This window comes from Bidens hawaiensis, unplaced genomic scaffold, assembly GCF_021521415.1.
Source record: "Bidens hawaiensis isolate Kalapana, Puna unplaced genomic scaffold, B.hawaiensis_p1.1 tig00028258_1, whole genome shotgun sequence".
NCBI lineage: Eukaryota > Viridiplantae > Streptophyta > Magnoliopsida > Asterales > Asteraceae > Bidens > Bidens hawaiensis.
Genome location: NW_027494603.1, coordinates 148,014 through 167,052, shown reverse-complemented (window position 1 = coordinate 167,052; position 19,039 = coordinate 148,014). Strand labels below are relative to the sequence as shown.

General features: G+C 33.6%; 1 protein-coding gene across 1 annotated transcript; it reads right to left on the bottom strand.

Moving 5' to 3' along the window:
- Positions 1-1,472: 1,472 nt before the first annotated feature.
- Positions 1,473-15,818, bottom strand: LOC143576669 (uncharacterized). Its single transcript, XM_077060708.1, has 12 exons — positions 15,729-15,818; positions 14,541-14,669; positions 14,152-14,346; positions 13,985-14,032; positions 12,072-12,200; positions 11,837-11,961; positions 11,580-11,690; positions 4,305-4,413; positions 3,650-3,768; positions 3,398-3,551; positions 2,670-2,814; positions 1,473-1,642 (listed from the first exon to the last, which is right to left on the bottom strand). The coding sequence occupies exons 1-12, from the start codon at positions 15,816-15,818 to the stop codon at positions 1,578-1,580; spliced, it is 1,419 nt and encodes a 472-aa protein (XP_076916823.1). The 3' UTR covers positions 1,473-1,577.
- Between the last annotated feature and the right edge of the window lie 3,221 nt (positions 15,819-19,039).

Genomic DNA, 19,039 nt, shown 5'->3' with positions numbered 1-19,039 from the left:
ATGGTAATAATCTTAAAGAATTTGAAAATAAAAGTCCAATGTTTTCAAACATCATATTACCAATGAAGTTTAAATTAAAAAAATACTTTCTTGAATTGCCACCGGTTTTTACTTGCGCCGCCGTTTTAAACCCAATGTTAAATGTTACGGGGGTTGAATGTGTGATAGACGAAATTTTTTCAGCCTTAGATATGCATGAAATTGACCCAAACTTTTCAACAGAGGCAAAAAATTATTTTAAGTTGAATTTTAAATTTATGTATGACTTTTATTTAAATAAATATGGGTCAAACATACACATGTATATGCCGGGGGGGTCTTCATCAAGTTCAAGTGCTACTAGAGTACGAGATCCCATGATTAGCCTTATGAACACCGTTCGCAACGTAACGGCTAAAAAACAAAGGGGTAACACCCCTTCAAGCGAACTAGGAAGGTATAGTGCAACTGATTACTCTACCGGTTTATCCGAAGAGGAATATGGCACTTTTGATGTTTTGGCTTGGTGGAAGGTAAAGGAAACCGAGTTTCTGATTCTTGCCACCATGGCCCGTGATTTACTAACCGTCCAAGCTTCTACGGTAGCTTCGGAATCCGCTTTTTCTCTTAGTGGCAGGGTAATATCGGTGAGAAGAACAAGACTAAATTCGGAGTCGGTGGAGATGTGCATTTGCTTAAAGGATCACTTGGACTCAATCGATCGTATTCAACACGTAACCACTCTCGAAGATGAAACACCACTTGATGTTCGAGTGCACGACGAACAAGAAGGCATTTCTACAAGTAATTCCGAGGAAGAAGTCGCTGCTCAATAATTACGACGAACAAGAAGGCTTTTCTAGAAATAATATGTCACAACTTTATATTTATAAGTTTAATGTTTTGTTAGTTTATTTTTGAAGATTTTAAAACATGTAACCTTTTTTATTTTTGAACTTCTTAAAGTAAATAAAATGAATTTTATGTTAATTGTTTTGTTTATTTTTCATGCTATACAAATACGAATCGTAGTTTAGAATCCAAATCGCAAACGAAAAACGAAAAAAAAAAAAAAAAAATTTACACTGTAACCGGTTGGAGTGTAGGAACCGGTAAGAACCGGTTAGATAGGTTAGGGGTCCGAGGGTGGGAGAACCGGTTCGAGCCTGAAACCGGTTTAAAAGGGGGTTTTGAATATAGGAACCGGTTAGGAACCGGTTCCGGTTCCTAGTCCCAAACCGTTTTGAACATCTCTAAATACCATCTATCTTTTGTAAAAGTTCATATTAACAACTCCCCTTACTTCACTTTGAATATATTAAACCTCATATTTAAGTTACATAAATCACTGGATCAAAGCTTAATGTTTAGTTAATGTATATTAGCAAAAGAAACCCAAAAGCACGACTATTAAGAATTTTATTACATATAAGTTCGTTTACTAATTATTTATTTTTATATCCCTTAAAACGTTAACAAAAAATTTTTTCCCCAAAAATTGTTGAAATTAGAACGTAAATACAAAATGTAGCTACAAGAGCTTATACAAGGTCACAAATAAATGGTAGGATTCTATCATAACCAATTAACCCGTCATTTTACCGCCAAAATATTCTTCTCAAAAACCCCCGTTGACTTCGTTCTCTTGTCTTCAGATCCTCAGCTGAAACGAGTAGAAACAAGTAACTCAACGATTAGAGGTGACAATCTAAAACCGATCTATACATGGGCTTATTTGGGTGATGTTTTATCTATACGGGTCAAATTAAAAGATTTAATTCCAAAGAAAACATGTCAAAATACATTAAAAGTCACCCAAAGTGTTGGTCAATAATCCTAGACCGGTTTATAAGTTTAGGGGTCTAATCAAGTCAACCATGAGCTTGGCTCGTTGCGAGCTTTATATTTATAGTTCAAGCTCGGCTTGTTTACAATTAAATAATTATCTTAAATATATGCATATATAAGTATTTATACAGGGTCAGGATCATTTCAAAATTTCCAAATAATTAAAGAATTTTGAAAACTTTTAACCATTCATTTTGTTAATCTATTTTATATGTATAATATTATTTGAGGGTATTTTTGTCATTAATTATATGTAGATATATGATTGCAATCACAAAATTATACATAATAAATGACAAAACTACCCTAAAAAATAAATACATAAAATAAAAATATAAATACTTATCAGTTATCAGATAGTAAATATAATATTATTTACTATTTAGTTATATATAAATATATTTTATTATATGATAAATATTTTATATATTAAATAAAAATTATACTATTTGTATAAATAATAGGCTCGCTTAGTTTCGCGAGCCTGCAGCCTTGTTTATGAGCTTCTTATAGGTTGGAGCTTAAAACTCGTCTATTAAACGAGCTTCTTTTAGGCTCGGGCTCGATCTCGTTAAGCTCAGCTCGATTTTAGCTTTTAGCAAACTGGTCTCGAGTAGCTAACAAGCGGCACGACTCATTTACGCCCTTAGTTTATATAATAAAAAAATAGGAAGTCAGATTATAACTATTGTAATTATACTTAACCACTAATCAATATAAAGATGGTAAAAAGGTGATAGCGGGTCATTAGAAAGTTACAATTTTGACCCGAATATGTACCGGCCCGTTACCTGAACCCGCACTGTTTCAAGATTATATAAACTTATCAAGAATTGAGTCACCTTTTAGTCTGCCAGCAAGATATAAAGCTTCTTCGGCAATCGGTCTCCATTGCTCAGCACACGAGTAGTTGATTCCTAAGCCCACACTAAGCCCTCTTAACAATTGCACCGTACGAAGAATCGAAAAAAGCTCCTCCGGGAATGCCTACCAAAAGATATTCAATTATTTAGGATATTGTTTTTAACGTTAAGTTGAAATCATGAATTAAGCTGTAAGTCATTTATTTGACGTGATGTGCAGATGTGGTTGCATGGTGGCTTGGATAACGGGTCAAAATAGTATTGTTTGAAACGGTTCCCTTTTAGAACGAGTCAAAATAGTTCTTACTGAAATGGGTCAACTTTAGAACAGGTTGAAACAAGTTGTGTTGGGCCAGGTTGAATAACAAGCACTTCTAAAAAAAACCATCTGTATGTAAATGGATCAAGATCACCACTTCTAAAGATATATAAAAAAGATTTATACACTAAATACTGACTTTAAACAATTTATCTAATTTTTTATTGGACCCATTTGGGATTAAAAACCACCTAAATCAATCCATCCATAAGTAAATGTATCAAAACTACAACTTCTAAGCAAAAGTATATATAGGAGGTTATGCATTAAATACAAACTTCAAACGACTTCTCAACCTGTTTGACCCGTTTGGGATTGTAAAGCGACCCAAATGGACCCATCCATAAATAAACGGAGCAAAACTACCACTTCAATTAAAAACACATACCTGAACTGCAACTTTCTTGATCGATGAATCTTCTGAAAACGGCTGCAACACCTTAACGCCAGGTGGCAGTTTTGTATCAAACATCACCTGAGACAGCTTAAACAATTCTGTCTGTTCATCAGAGCACAAGCTTACGGTGCCTATTCCAAGTTCCCTGAAATAATGATAAACATCATCACTTCATGAAGTTAATAAAAAATATTCAAAAGTGACTTTAGGATAAATTTATATAATTTAAATAAATATAATTACCGGAATCCTTCTGATGCCCTTGCATGATCATTATCAGCAATAGCAAGAACCAAATTGGCATAACCAAGCCTCAACGTGTTTGGAAGATCTTTAACTTGTCCATAATCGAGCAGTGCAACCTAAAAAGTATTAATTAGGGAAATATTATAACTTCTATATTACTAATTAATTCTAGGGAATGCGAGTAACGGTCTACTTGGCTCGTGGAAGTTGCAAACAGATTTTAGTGTTTAGTAACTATTTTGGGATAATTTTTTCAGGTAACATTTTCCAGCATAGCATTTAGCATTTCGGTTAAATGTGTATTAAATATTTCTTAATTAAATTCAGATAATGTTTTAATAGTATTGGGCTTACCATATTTTGGATTGATTAGCAACATAGGGTATGAAATTCTAACACGACACGAAAATACGACACCAACCTACCACAAAAATCATGGGTTTGAGTTTAGTCTAAATCGGTTCCGGTCCGTTTAGTCTAAAATATGTGCTGTCTTCGGGTTTGTAGTTTACTTATTGTTTTTAAAGGTGTTGTGTGCCATAACTTAACTTATCGCGTATTTTATTTCAAATCTTAGAAGATAAAGAGAAATGAAGATAAAAGTTATAGTTTAAACATAATTACTTTATATGCATATGTATTTTTTGTTTACCTGTGAGCCATTACAAATGAGAATGTTTCCGGGGTGGGGGTCCGCATGAAAGAAACCGCTCTTGATTATCATTTGTCCATATGCAAGAGTTAGACTTTTTAAAATGTTCCTGCATAGAAAATAACTCAAACTATGATAACAGTAAAAGACAATAGCCCTTAACAACTATTTACACAAATGCCACCCTAAATTGTTAAATTAATAATAGTCTCACATAAAAAGTACATTTATTTTATCCAATAAACAATGAACAAATGCTCATGAGTATAGACGAATGAATGAGACACGTGTTCATGTTCATTCATTTCACTAAATGAATACAGAAAAAGTTCATGTGCGTTCGTTTATAAAATAAATGAATATAAACGAGCTTCTTGTCGAATGGTTCACTGAATGCTCGGTTCATTTACAGGCCTAAAAGTGGTTATTTAAAACTAAATAATCTTATAAAACAGTATATTCCAATATTTCATAAACTTAGATAATAAAAAGATGATAAAATTCACACAAGATTAGATTTTTTATGAAAAAGAAAGTAGAGACGGGTTGTAAATTGGAAATAAGAGTCTTGCAAATTACATTTAAAACAAATAAATAAGTAAATTTTCAATAATCAATTTTGTTGTGGTTGTATGTGTCACAGCCCCGACCCCTATACCCCGGGATGGGAAGCCGTGAACATTGATTGGTGGTATCGGTGTTTATTAAATTATTTTGCAGCGGAAAATTTCATCAGAACCGTAGTTAGGAAAAATGATCAGAGTTATAAAAACGTCATGATTATTATTATGATAAAACGGGAATTTAATCCCTTTTGATACAAACATAAGTTTTACAGGGTTAAACCCTTATTTACAAAACACGTTTCTTTATTCTGGTGACAAGCCACTTATTTAAGCTGGAAGCCCGCAGGCATCATTTCTTTGTCTCTAACAAGTCACCTGAAACATGTTTAAAATATTCGATCACTAAGAAATACTGGTGAGTACATTCATTTGAAAATGACACAGTTTACAGTTACAACATTAAGATGTTTTTACATCTGCCTGCTTACAAATTACCGAAAGGTACTTGTCACTCGACCGTATCTATGACTGTGGTCATATTACTTATTGGCTAACACTTGTCCAATAAGTAACGCGTAATAGCCCAGTAGGCAAGCCTTGTATACAACACCCCACAATATCAGTAGTAATCATCCCGTAAGTCTACAGAGACTTAATCACTGTAATGTATTTAAAATACTTTAAAAATATATTTGAAAACATTTAGATCATTTGCCATGAGTTTTATAGGTTTTGAAATTATCATGACAATGTCGGAAAAATAGTTGTCTCACGCAAATGTGAGTTGTATAAAAACTCGAATGTCTCACCTTGCAGGTTTACAATTAAAGAAAACCTCCTGGTATTAAGCACCTAAGATAAACACAATGTAGTATCACTAGATTAGTATCAAACCACTAATCATAACGATAATCACGAGAGTAGAAACTTTACACGATGGCACAATGTCATACCTTAACAGGCAGAGCTTTTGGATTCGTGTATATTTCTTTCGATCGGATAGGGTATCGTTACGACACTCGGGTATTATACTATCTCTTAATATTATATGTATGTGTGTGTTTTCAGAGAAAGAAAGAAATTTTGTGCGAAGAAATGAAGTCCCGTTCACTTCCTATTTATAGCAAGTTTTGGACCCCATCGCGGTACACGATGGCCATAATTAGAAAGCCGTCGCGTACCGCGAAGCATCTTATAGCTTTGCTGAGTCATCCTAGGCCTACTACGTGGCACGCCACGTGGCAGGCTACGTGTCATCTGCGTAACCTTCACGTCGCGGTACGCGATGGAAGGATTTTTATTTTATTTTAATTTTCAACAAAAATACTAAGGCGGCCCTTGGCGATGCGAAGTGTAAAGTGCGCCATCAAAGCTCCACATTGTGCCCGTGCCCGTTCGCGTTCGGGTGCTTCGCACCCTCCGCTAGGACCACTGGGTGTGATATGCCTTATAAGAACATTAACATAGAAATTTTCTTCCTTATAAAGTGCTCACTAGTTTGTTAATCTAGCGATGTGAGACAAGAGTTTACAAACCTATTTATACTATGGTGGTTCCTTCTCCATTTCTTTCCTCCACCAATGTGGGATGGAATTTTCTCATTTCATTTCCTTATTTTTTTCCTTTAATTTATTTTGAGGCTTGTTATAGTCTCCCCTCCTTATTTTGAATCTCGTCCTCGAGATTTACTTGGAATAAGTGTGGGTACTTCCGTTTCATTTCGGATTTCAATTCCCAAGTATATTCTGGTCCACGCTTTGAATCCCACTTCACTTTGACCAGAACTATTCTTTTATGCTTGAGATTCTTGATCTTTCTATCTTCAATTTGCAAAGGTTTCTCAACGAATTTCAGCTTTTCATTTACCTTTATATCTTGAAGGGGTACTTCTAGTGTTTTATCAGCTAAACATTTTCTTAAGTTACTTACATGAAATACATCATGTATACCTGACATTTCCTCTGGTAATTCTAGCTGATAGGCTACTGGTCCAATTCGTTTGAGAATTTGAAATGGTCCAACAAATCGTGGACTTAACTTTCCTTTCTTACCGAATCGGATTACTCCTTTCCATGGAGATACTTTCAGTAGCACTTTGTCTCTAACTTGAAATTCCAATGGTTTGCGTCGATGATCCGCATAACTTTTCTGACGATCTCGTGCGGTCTTTAATCTTTCCTTAACCTGATCTATGTTATCAGTACTTTCTTGTATGATTTCAGGGCCTGATAATTGTTTTCCTCCTATTTCTGCCCAACATACTGGAGTTCTGCACTTTCGTCCATAAAGGGCTTCAAATGGGGCAGCGTTAATACTTGTATGATAGCTGTTATTATAGGAGAATTCTATTAGTGGTAAATGGTCATCCCAATTTCCACCAAAATCTATTACACATGCTCTTAGCATGTCTTCCAATGTTTGTATGGTCCTTTCACTTTGACCATTAGTCTATGGATGGTATGCTGTGCTCAAGTTTAATTTTGTTCCCATAGCTACTTGGAAACTTTTCCAAAAATGAGAAGTAAAACGGCTATCCCGATCCGATACAATGGATAATGGAACTCCATGTAATGAGACAACTTTGCCTACATACAGCTTAGCTAATTGTTCCATTTTGAAAGTTTCCTTCATTGGTATAAAATGAGCTGATTTTGTTAATCTATCCACAATCACCCAGATTGTGTCATTACCTCTTCTTGTAGTAGGTAATTTAGTAACAAAATCCATTGTTATTAATTCCCATTTCCATTCTGGCATTTCTAATTGTTGAAGTAATCCTGATAGCTTTTGATGTTCTGCTTTAACTTGTAAACAAGTTAAGCATTTTGAAACATAACTGGTTATGTCCTTTTTCATTCCTATCCACCAATAGATTTTCTTCAAATCTTGATACATTTTATCTCTTCCAGGATGCATTATGTATTTGGATTTATGAGATTCTTCAAGAATCTTTTCTCGTAATCCTCCTATGATTGGTATCCAGATCCTGTTCCCCATTCGGAGAATTTCATCATTTCCTTTGACAAGTAGATCAATGGTACCATTTCTTTTCTCATCAGCAATATTATTTTCTTCTATTGCTTGTTTCTGAGCATTCTTTATTTCATCAATTAAATTGATTTGAAGTTCTAACCTTAGAGCTCGCACTCTTTTAAGTTTCTCATGCTCTTTTCTGCTTAATGCATCGGCTACTATATTTGTCTTACCTTCGCGGTATAGGATTTCACAATCATAGTCGCTAACTATTTCCATCCAGCGTCTTTGCCTCATGTTAAGCTCCTTTTGCCCAAAGATATATTTTAAACTTTTATGATCTGTGAATATGGTAAACTTACTACCATATAAATAGTGTCTCCATATCTTTAGGGCAAAAATTATTGCTCCCAATTCTAAGTCATGTGTTGTGTAATTCTCTTCATGCTTCTTTAATTGACTAGATGCATAAGCGATGACTTTCTCACGTTGCATTAGTACACATCCCAATCCTGATTTAGAAGCATCAAAACAGACTGTGAAATCTTCAGTTCCTTCTGGTAGCGCAAGTATTGGGGCATTTGTTAACTTTTGCTTCAAAGTTATAAAAGCTTCTTCTTGCTTAGGTCCCCATTCAAACTTGACATTCTTACACGTTAACTTGGTTAACGGAACTGCTATTCGGGAAAAATTTTGAATGAAGCGTCTGTAGTATCCTGCTAATCCTAAGAAACTTCGAATTTCTGTAGGAGTTTTAGGAATTTCCCAATTAGTAATAGCTTCTATTTTGGAAGGGTCCACGTGAATACCTTCATGGTCAATCAAGTGTCTAGAAACTGTACTTCTTGTAACCAAAATTCACACTTTGAGAATTTAGCATAAAGCTTCTCTTTTCTCAATAGCGTCAAAAGTGTATGAAGATGTTTAACATGATCTTCACTGGTTATGGAATAAATAAGTATATCGTCTATAAAAACGATTACAAATTTATCCAAATATGGTTTACATATTTGGTTCATCATATCCATGAATGCAGCTGGTGCATTGGTTAAACCAAATGGCATGACTGTAAACTCATAATGACCATATCTTGTCCTAAAAGCTGTTTTAGGAGCATCTTCTTCTTGCACTTTTAATTGATGGTATCCTGAGCGTAAATCAATTTTAGAAAAGTATCGAGCTCCTTGTAGTTGATCAAATTAAACATCAATTCTCGGTAAGGGATACCGATTCTTAATTGTGACTTTATTCAATTCTCTATAATCGATACACATACGCATTGACCCATCTTTCTTTTTGACAAACAGTACTGGTGCTCCCCAGGGTGATGAGCTAGGTCGTATGAAACCTTTTTCTAACAATTCATCTAATTGCTTCTTTAACTCTTAACATCTCTGTTGGCGCTAACCGGTATGGTGCTTTAGCAACGGGCGCTACTCCTGGTATGACATGGATTCTAAATTCAACTTCACGATCAGGCGGTTGTCCAGGTAAATCTTCTGGAAAGACATCAGGATATTCCGATACTACCGGAATTTCTTTTAGCTCTTTTTCTTTGGCGCTAATGATTACAGAGATCATATATACTACGCCTTGTTTCCTTAGATAGCTTGCCGTTTCATTACTGATATAAACTTTCTAGGCTTGAGCATCTTATCTCCTTGAATTGTAATAATTTCTCCTGTTGGCGAGCGAATTTCAACAGAATTTGTATTACAGATGATTCGAGCATGATTGACTGCTAGCCAGTCCATTCCTAATATAACACGAGAGTAGAAACTTTACACGATGGCACAATGTCATACCTTAACAGGCAGAGCTTTTGGATTCGTGTATATTTCTTTCGATCGGCTAGGGTATCGTTACGATACTCGGGTATTATACTCTCTCTTAATATTATATGTATGTGTGTTTATTCAGAGAAAGCAAGAAATTTTGTGCGAAGAAATGAAGTCCCGTTCACTTCCTATTTATAGCAAGTTTCGGATCCCATCGCGGTACGCGATGGCCATAAATAGAAAGCCGTCGCATACCGCGAAGTGCGTAAATAGTGCAAAGTGCGCCATCCAAGCGCCACATTGCGCCCGTGCGCGTGCGCGTTCGGGTGCATCGCACCCTCCGCTAGGACCACTGGGTGTGATATGCCTTATAAGAACATTAACATAGAAATTTTCTTCCTTATAAAGTGCTCACTAGTTTGTTAATCTAGCGATGTGGGACAAGAGTTTACAAACCTATTTATACTATGGTGGTTCCTTCTCCATTTCTTTCCTTCACCAATGTGGGATGGAATTTTCTCATTTCATTTCCTTATTTTTTTCCTTTAATTTATTTTGAGGCTTGTTATAGTATGGTTGAGTCCGTTTCTTTCTGCAGTAGTCTTGGATGAGTTATCAAAGTCGATCCAGGAGACACTCCCGTGGTGCATGATGTTCGCAGACGATATAGTGTTAGTTGCTGAGAGAAAACAAGATGTAAACATGAGGCTAGAGGAATGGCGAACAACCCTAGAGACAAAAGGTTTAAAGATTAGTCGATCTAAGACGGAGTACCTCCACTGTGACTTTGGTGGAGTAATTGACAATGAGGATATCCAGATCACCATTGAAGGGCAAGTGGTCCCGCAGGTAACGACGTTTAAGTATTTAGGATCATTTGTTCAGAGTGATGGGGAATTAGACAGGGATGTGGCCCATCGAGTTCAGGTGGGATGTTGTAGATGGAGAGCAGCCACAGGCATATTGCGCGACAAGAGATTCCCATCTAAACTAAAGGGAAAATTTTACAGGGTGGCTGTTAGACCCGCAATGTTATATGGAACAGAATGTTGGGCCATCAAGAAGGCACAAGTACGGAAGATGGATGTAGCAGAGATAAGAATGCTACGCTGGATGTGTGGACACACAAGGTTAGACCGAATAAGAAACGGTGTGTTCTGGGAGAGATTAGAGGTAGTTAACATATCCGACAAGATAAGAGAGTGGAGACTGAGATGGTTTGGTCATGTGAAGAGAAGACAGACGACGAATCCTGTTAGAATCGTAGAAAACATTACTATAGAGGGGAGGAGGGGTAGAGGCCGACCTAGATTGTCTTGGGAGGAGAGGATTGGGCATGATTTGTTAGACCTAAACCTTTCAGAGGACATGGTTGAGGATAGGAGTTCTTGGAGACGTAGAATTAAAGCTAAGGATTTTTATGGCGATGTGAATTATTTAAGGGCTATTATTTACCTTATTTTGGTCACACACCACTATGCTACTTTCATGTCATATATTATATAGTTTTATTTATTAGTAGTTTTAATTCTATTACGTGCTATTACTAATTATATTAATGTTGAACTTTAATTTCCTTTTATATTCCCTCATACATATGTTTTTAGAGCCGAGGGTCTCTCTGGAAGCCACCTCTCTATCACATTTGGATAGAGGTACGGTGTGCCTACATCCCACCCTCCCCAGACCCTACTTATAGCTTGCTATTGGTGGGATCCCACTGGGTATGGTTGATTGATTGATTGATTGTTGTGGTTGTATGGTATGCAACTCAATATTTATCCCTAAATAATCATATAATCAAAACCAGAATATGTTTATCCAAACATTAAAAGTTTAAAACAATATATTTTACATAAATAATATTGGCAGTTCATCGTTTGGGGATCTGGTTTTAATTATATAAATATAAAGTGGCAAATGAAATTTTCATACTCTCTAAGTACTGTAGAGCTTACTGCTTTGCTGCTGCTGCCATCTTACCGTCTGAATTTATTCCTCTCTTTTTAATTTCATCTCCAAGATTCAAAATCGGGACCCCATCTATATATTCCATCATCAGCACCCTCCTATGCAATTTAAATAAATTAAAATAAAAAAAAAATCAGAAACAGGATGGTTGAGGGTGCCAAGAGGTTTGACTTCAAAAGTGAAAAGGCTTGACTTGAAAGGTGTCAAGAGGGTTGACCTTAAAGTCAAAACTAACATGACTCACCTGGTTACTGCATTCTGTATGACACGTGGAACTTTAACAGGCACCTTTCGGTTAACTTTTAGTAGAAAAGTTCTAATTCTATCCATGGCATCGGCTTCTCTTGTAAAATCGAATTCATACCCTATCTTGAATGACATGAACAAAAACAAGAATTCAAGATTAGCATCGATTTTACAAAACTACCCCTGACTTAAACCAAATGATTATCTTATTCTGATTATGTTTCTTGAATCACCTGCTTCTCCATTTCTTTGCACACTGAAAAGAAATCAAATTTGATGTCTGTCTTTTGCACAAATAATGCAAAAGCTTTCAAGTTCCGAAGATCTGTCATCATTAAATCTTGAACACCGGGATGTTGTACCTAAAATATAGATAATATAAATATATTTACTAAAAGGGTGATAAAAAAGACTAAATATGCCAATTTCAACTCATTTACACGTGAACGGATCAATTTGGGTTACGTTAATTAGGGGTGTTCAAAAAAATCCGGATCCGAAACCGAACCCGAAATATCCGAAAATCCGTATCCGAATTATCCGAAAAATCGGATATCCGAAAACCGGATAATCCGAATATTCGGATTCGGATGTCGATTTCTTAAAAAATCTGATAATCGGATTATCCGATATCCGAAAATTAAAATTAGAAATAATCAATTTATAAGTTATAACTTAAATTTAGGGTTTCCTCCCATTATAAATTTTCCATTTTCCCCTTCGTTGCCTCTCATTGTCTTTATCACATCGCTACCTCTGCTACATAAGGTGTTTTGGTTTCCAATTATCCTTCACCTTTTTTTTGTTAATAGTTAAGATTTTGATGTCTTAGATTAGCTGCTAGGGTTTTAAATTTTTTAGTTTTTATTATATATATTTCTTTATCATGCGTTTAATTAACTTTTAGTTTGAACTGTCAAAAAAATAGTTTTTAGAATGAAAAGTAAAGTGTGTCACAATAGCTTTGTTAATAGTTAATTAGCTTTTAGCTTTAATGTTTCATAACTAATTAGCTTTTGGTTGTTTTTGTGTAGAGACTAGAGATTACTGTTCCAGTGGAGATTCCTTCAATACGTTTGTTGAAAAAAAAGATCTATTTTGTGGGAGCATTATACCGAGTGTGATATCCATACCAAGGCAGAGTGTAAGTATTGCCATAAAAAAATTGTTTGTGCTTCAAAAAGTGGGACTACTCATTTAAGAAATCACATTAGTGTTTGCGAAGAGTATCCTGCAAATAAAGATAAAAAACAAAAGCTACTTTATCTAGAGTCCAAAGCACATGTTAGTGATGACGATTCCGTTGAAACCGTAACAGTCCCTAAGTTATGGGAGTTTAACCAAGACACAACTGATGAAACAATCGACTCGGCTTAAGGTATTTTTATTTCTATAAATTTATTGTTTCTATACAACTATTTTTGTTACTAAATTAGAAATAGTTTTGCTGTTTTTATTTCTATTGATTTATGTTTTTCGACATTGCAGGTTTACAAGGGTTGGATAATGGATGTTTACACGAGCTTATTGTTGGATTTATCATTTTTAAATGTTTAATTGTTGATGAACTACTTTTGAAATTTATCTTAGAATTTGTTTTGGATGTTTTTTCTGGTTGTTTGAATTTATTCATGAAATTCTGGAATGTTTTTTTATCTCAATGTTGGAAACATGGAAAATTAAACACAAGTTTAGTTGTAATATATGCAGAAACAAATTCATTTTTTTTAATTTGGATTATTTGTTTCAATAACCGAATCCGTATCCGAAGTTTCGGGTATCCGAAAATCGGATACCCGAATTTTCGGATACGGATTTGGATATCAATATTCACTATCCGAACTTTTCGGATATCCGAAAACCGGATAATCCGGTCTTGAACACCCCTAACGTTAATGGTAAAATATGTTACGAGGAAACGTCAAATGAGTTGAATGGATTAAAAGTCATTTAATGATACTGTCTGTATATTGTTTATAAATAATATTAAAAAAATGTTAGCGGGTCTTACCATTTTAATTCGCACTTACATTTAAAACAACATATTTGGACCTCCTTATACATACCCCCCCCCCCCCCCAAAAAAAAACAACAAAAGAAAAACAACAACAAAAAAAGAGAGAGAGAGAGAGAAATGCCGACTTACCTTGACAACAATATCATTTTTATCGCCTTTTAGCCTAGCTCGATGAACCTAAATTTATTAGTAGAAAATGTGTAAGATAAACATGTTAAAGAGAACATCAAATTGATATATTATTAGCAAGTTTAGTTTATTTCCAATTTTCATTTTTTGTGTAATAAGTGAAATACCTGCGCAATTGAAGCAGAGCCAATTGGATCCCAATCGAATCTTTCAAACATTTCATCCACATTTTTACACAATTCTTTCTCAAGAACCAGGCGAACCATGTTAGGCGGGGTTGCAGGAGCGTGATCACATAGAGTAACTAACCGCCTCACCCATGCAGCCGGTGCTAAATCGGGCTTCCCGAGAATTTGAGCAATCTAACAAAATTCAAACGAATATTAATTCAAAAAGACAAGTATTTGATTTTGATTCTTCCAAGTCATAATAATCACTTGGAAAATGCAAATACCTACAAACTATCATTAAGATTAATGTAAAATTACTCTACAAAAAAGGTATAAATTACAATACTCACTATAAAAAGATCCAAAATCTTTAATCAAACACCAACCTTGAGAAAGAAGCCACCCATGTCAGAGCACATGGAATAAACTTTGTCCGCCGCATGTTCATGTTGTCTCTCCCACATTGCTTCCGCCTTCTTCTCATCCTTTTCAAAGTTAACTCGAACTTGAAACACCTAAAGAATAATACAACCACGAAAGAAATCATCAAGAAAACCTCAATCGGGACAACAATGGACAAGAAAAGACAATGCATGAGTGTTTGGGAGTTGGGACTCCATATTTTTAAATTTTAAACAACTTATAGTTTGAGGGAGATAATCAACTTACTAAAAACAACTTGCTTTTACCATAAGGGTAAGCTTGTAAGTTGGATCCATCAAGATAATCAGAATCTCATTTTGTTAGTCAAAACAACTTATTTTATCCTAAAATAAGCAATTAAGTTAAGCATAATCATTTTTTGTAATCCAAACACTCCCAAGTGCTTATATGTAATAAGGAAACCCAAACACACACCCACGGATCCACTAGAGATAATGTCAAGAAACCAAGAAGACTTAAATCAGTCACAGAGATAAGCCATCAAGAAACAGAGGAAACCTCAAACTTGGGCTGGAATGGTCAAGAAAACGCCCACTAAAACATAACAAGAAGAAACCAAGAAAACCCAATAATCATACTAGAACGTAACATCAAGAAACCAAGAAACATCAAACTGGGACAAGAATGTTCAAGAAAACCCTGCACACCAACATAACATCAAAAGTCCAAGAAAACCTCAAATGGGGCAACAATGGCCAACGAAACCCAATACACCTATTTAAACATAACATCAAAGAAACCAAGAAAATTCAAATTGAGATACCGACGGCCAAGAAAATACACAGGGCCCACAAGAAATCCAAAATTGTGATAAGAATAGTCAAGAAAACACTATGAAAAAACCTAAAGAAAATCTAAAAGTGTGATAAGAATGGTCAAGAAAACACTATACACCGACCAAGAAAACTTTTTGTTAAACAAACCAAAGAAAAGTTCATGAGTGAGTGTCAAAATCAATCCCCCATCACTCAGGTATTGGGGGTAGTTGTTAAAAGAAAAAACAAACCAAAGAAAATCTAAAATTGTGATAAGAATGGTCAAGAAAAACGCCTGCTACATTTCAAATTGGGGCAAGAAAGAAAACACAATTCAATCAAGAAACCAAAAGAAGCTTTCAATTAAAGAATTACCTTATAACCAGTGTAGATATCAACAGCTCGAACCCAGAACTGGAAAGAGCGTTGCCATGGTCTGAATTTATCTTCGAAATCAGGAGGCATGTGTGTTACTTGGGGATGTTCCTACTAGAAGATGATAATAATAATAATAATAATAATAATAATAATAATAAAGTTTGGGTTTTGATTTTGATTGTAAGTGGTCACCATTTTCCCATACTCTTTGATTCGATGATTCTGGGCCATGCGAGCTAGGATGAGTCAGTAGTCAAATGAAGGTAAGGTGGTGTGGTGTATATCTCTTCAATGTGGCTACCATGGACTTCTACAGATACTGATGGGCCCCGTATAGTGACCTTACCCAAACATATATATTATTATTAATATTATACTTGTAATATATATATATATAGGGTTGCAAGAAGTGTGATAATCTAACCAAAGATTAATATTGATCAATGGCCTACATTGATTGTGGCATATTTGTAATTATTGCTAAGATTTTAATGGCTTTTAATTAAAAAAGAACAATGTTGTAATTTACATAGTAATATTAAATAAAGAAAGTCAATTATTGCAAATCAAGAACTCTTATTCATTTCATACTTCCTGTCGATCGATTCCCAAAAACAAAGAAAACATAAAAATAATTAAATCAAAGCATATATTAACAAATTGTGGTTCATAGAAATCTTGGGTAAGTTTGTCGAAGATTTGTATTTTTATGTAAAAGGGGTCTTTTCTTAATTTGATAGTTTAAAATTGCTGGTTGATTATAAACTTTTTTTCAATATTATGTTAGTAACCATATTTTATATATTTTTTGGTTCCAATACGTATAAACGCGGTTATGATAGAACCAGTTTATAATTAACGTTGATGCGTTGTGTAAGGTAAATTTGGTGTGAGGATATGAGCATCAGGAAACTTGAAAGTGTAGTATGGCATTATATGAAAGCTAGTTTGAGAATTGTGTATGTCAAAAATACTTTTTGTGTGGTTTAGTGTAGGTAAAAAATGTACTGTGTGTAGTTCAGTGTAGGTAAAAAATGTATCATGTGTAGTTCGGTGTAGGTAAAAAATGTGTCATGTGTAGTTTAGCGTAGGTAAAAAAAATTGTGTAGTTCAGTGTAGGTAAAAAATGTATCATGTGTAGTTCAGTATACGTAAAAAATGTGTCATGTGTAGTTCAGTGTAGGTAAAAAAAATATACGGTGCGTAGTTCCAGGTAGGTAAAAAAATGTGAAAGTGTAAGAAGGTAACGTGTGTGTAGGAATTAATGCTAATGTGTGTAGGTAAAAATATCATACAAATATGTTTGTCAAGTATTATGACGTGTGTAGGTATTATATATGTTGACTAATCTGGGTTTTAAGGATAATAACAAAATGATTTTGATAAATAATGCATAAAAGAAATTGTTGTATGTTAACTTTTAAAGTGGAAAAGATCCATCGTTAATGGAACAAAAAAAAATAAATTATAATAAAAAAAAATAAATGAAACAATTATTGTCATAACTTTCTCTAAATATTAACTAGTTATCAAAAATTAAGAAAAACTCTTTTTTACTAAAACACCCTTATGATTAAAGTAAATAATAAAACAAAAGAAAATTTCTGATTGGCTGGATTGATTTTTCACACTTCTTGCAATAACTTGATTTCTTTCTTGAACTTAAACATATATATATATATATATATATATATATATATAGGGGATGGATCATGAGAAGTCAAGTTACAGCTAGAAGTGCGAGAAATTAATCTAGACCATTGATTATGTGTAATCAATGGATTAGAAAAGTTATAGCAAACTTGTAATTAAGAAGATATTAATCTACCAATATTTTAATAAAGAAGGGTAGTTTAGTATTTGTTTTTTAGACTTTTCAAAATGAAACTTAAGTAATTAATAACATTTATTTGTTATTATTACTAACTAATAGAAAGTTGTCTTTAAATTTTTTTAGTTGTTATTTTTTAATTGATGTTTTTAATCAAACTAATGTTAAACAAATATAATTTTAATCAAATACTATAATATTTTCAATCATATTTCTTCAAATGCGTTAAATATTATATACCGCCTACACAAATGTATTTACTATAAACACATGCATATTAATGTATTGTGTAGGTGGAATTACGAATGCGTATGTGAAAATTTTACAATTGTAGGCTATTAACATGATTTGTTATTTATTATATGTAGTATAATATGAAAAATAAAAAAAATAATATATTTTGTAGGTTCATATATGTACTGTGTATCTAGTATTTCAAATTGTGTACTTGTGATTTTTATCGTGTGTAGTTCATTTATGAACTGTGTAAGTTCATATATTACTGTGTAGGTTATATTTCCAATGGTGTATGTATAATTTTATTCCTGTGTAGGCTCATTTATGTATTGTATAGGCTCGTATATGTACTATGTAGGGTGTATTTCGAATTGTGTATGTACGTGTAATTTTATTCATGTGTATGTTCATTTATGTTGTGTAATTTGTCAGCGCTATTGAATCTAAGAACTATTATCTGAATAAAGGTATGAAATTCAAGTTACGAGAAAAAAAATAATATTGATAAATCAACAAAATTGAATTTGATAAAATATATAAAAAAAGAATTTAATATTGGTTGATTTGGCTATATTTAATAAAAAATAAAAAGACAAATTAATTATAACTTCTCCATACATTATGACTTACCAAATATGAAATGATGCACCTTTTACTATAACACCCTTTTGATTAATAAATGAAAAAATAAAAGAAAAAATATGATTGGTTGAATTCATTTCTCGCACTTCTCGCAGTAAAAAATACTTCTGAAATGAACCTAATCATATATATATATATATATATATATATATGAGAGGGTTATTTTGAGAACCTTAATAGTTTTAAGAACTTTAAGAACTCAATTTTAGACCACACATTTAATTAGATGATATGAAATATGTGGCTGAGATTAAATGTAACTAAAAAATGTATCAGGAGAGAGAATAAGTATTTTTGATGATTACACAAGTTTAAATGTTAGTTACACATGTGTAAAAAGTCGATTCGGTGTGTAAAAAAATACTGTAATTTTTTGTACATTACTTACACTTACGTATTACACGTGTAAAAAAAAATTCAAAAAAAAAATTTGTTACGTTGAGTTCTTTCGAGTTCTTAAAACTCAAAGAGGTTCTCAAAAGAACTCTATCATATACATACATACATACATATATATATATATATATATATATATATATATATATAGCTTGTAGAAGTTAAGTTCTTTTGGCATTTCGTTGATTGTTTTTTTTTTAAC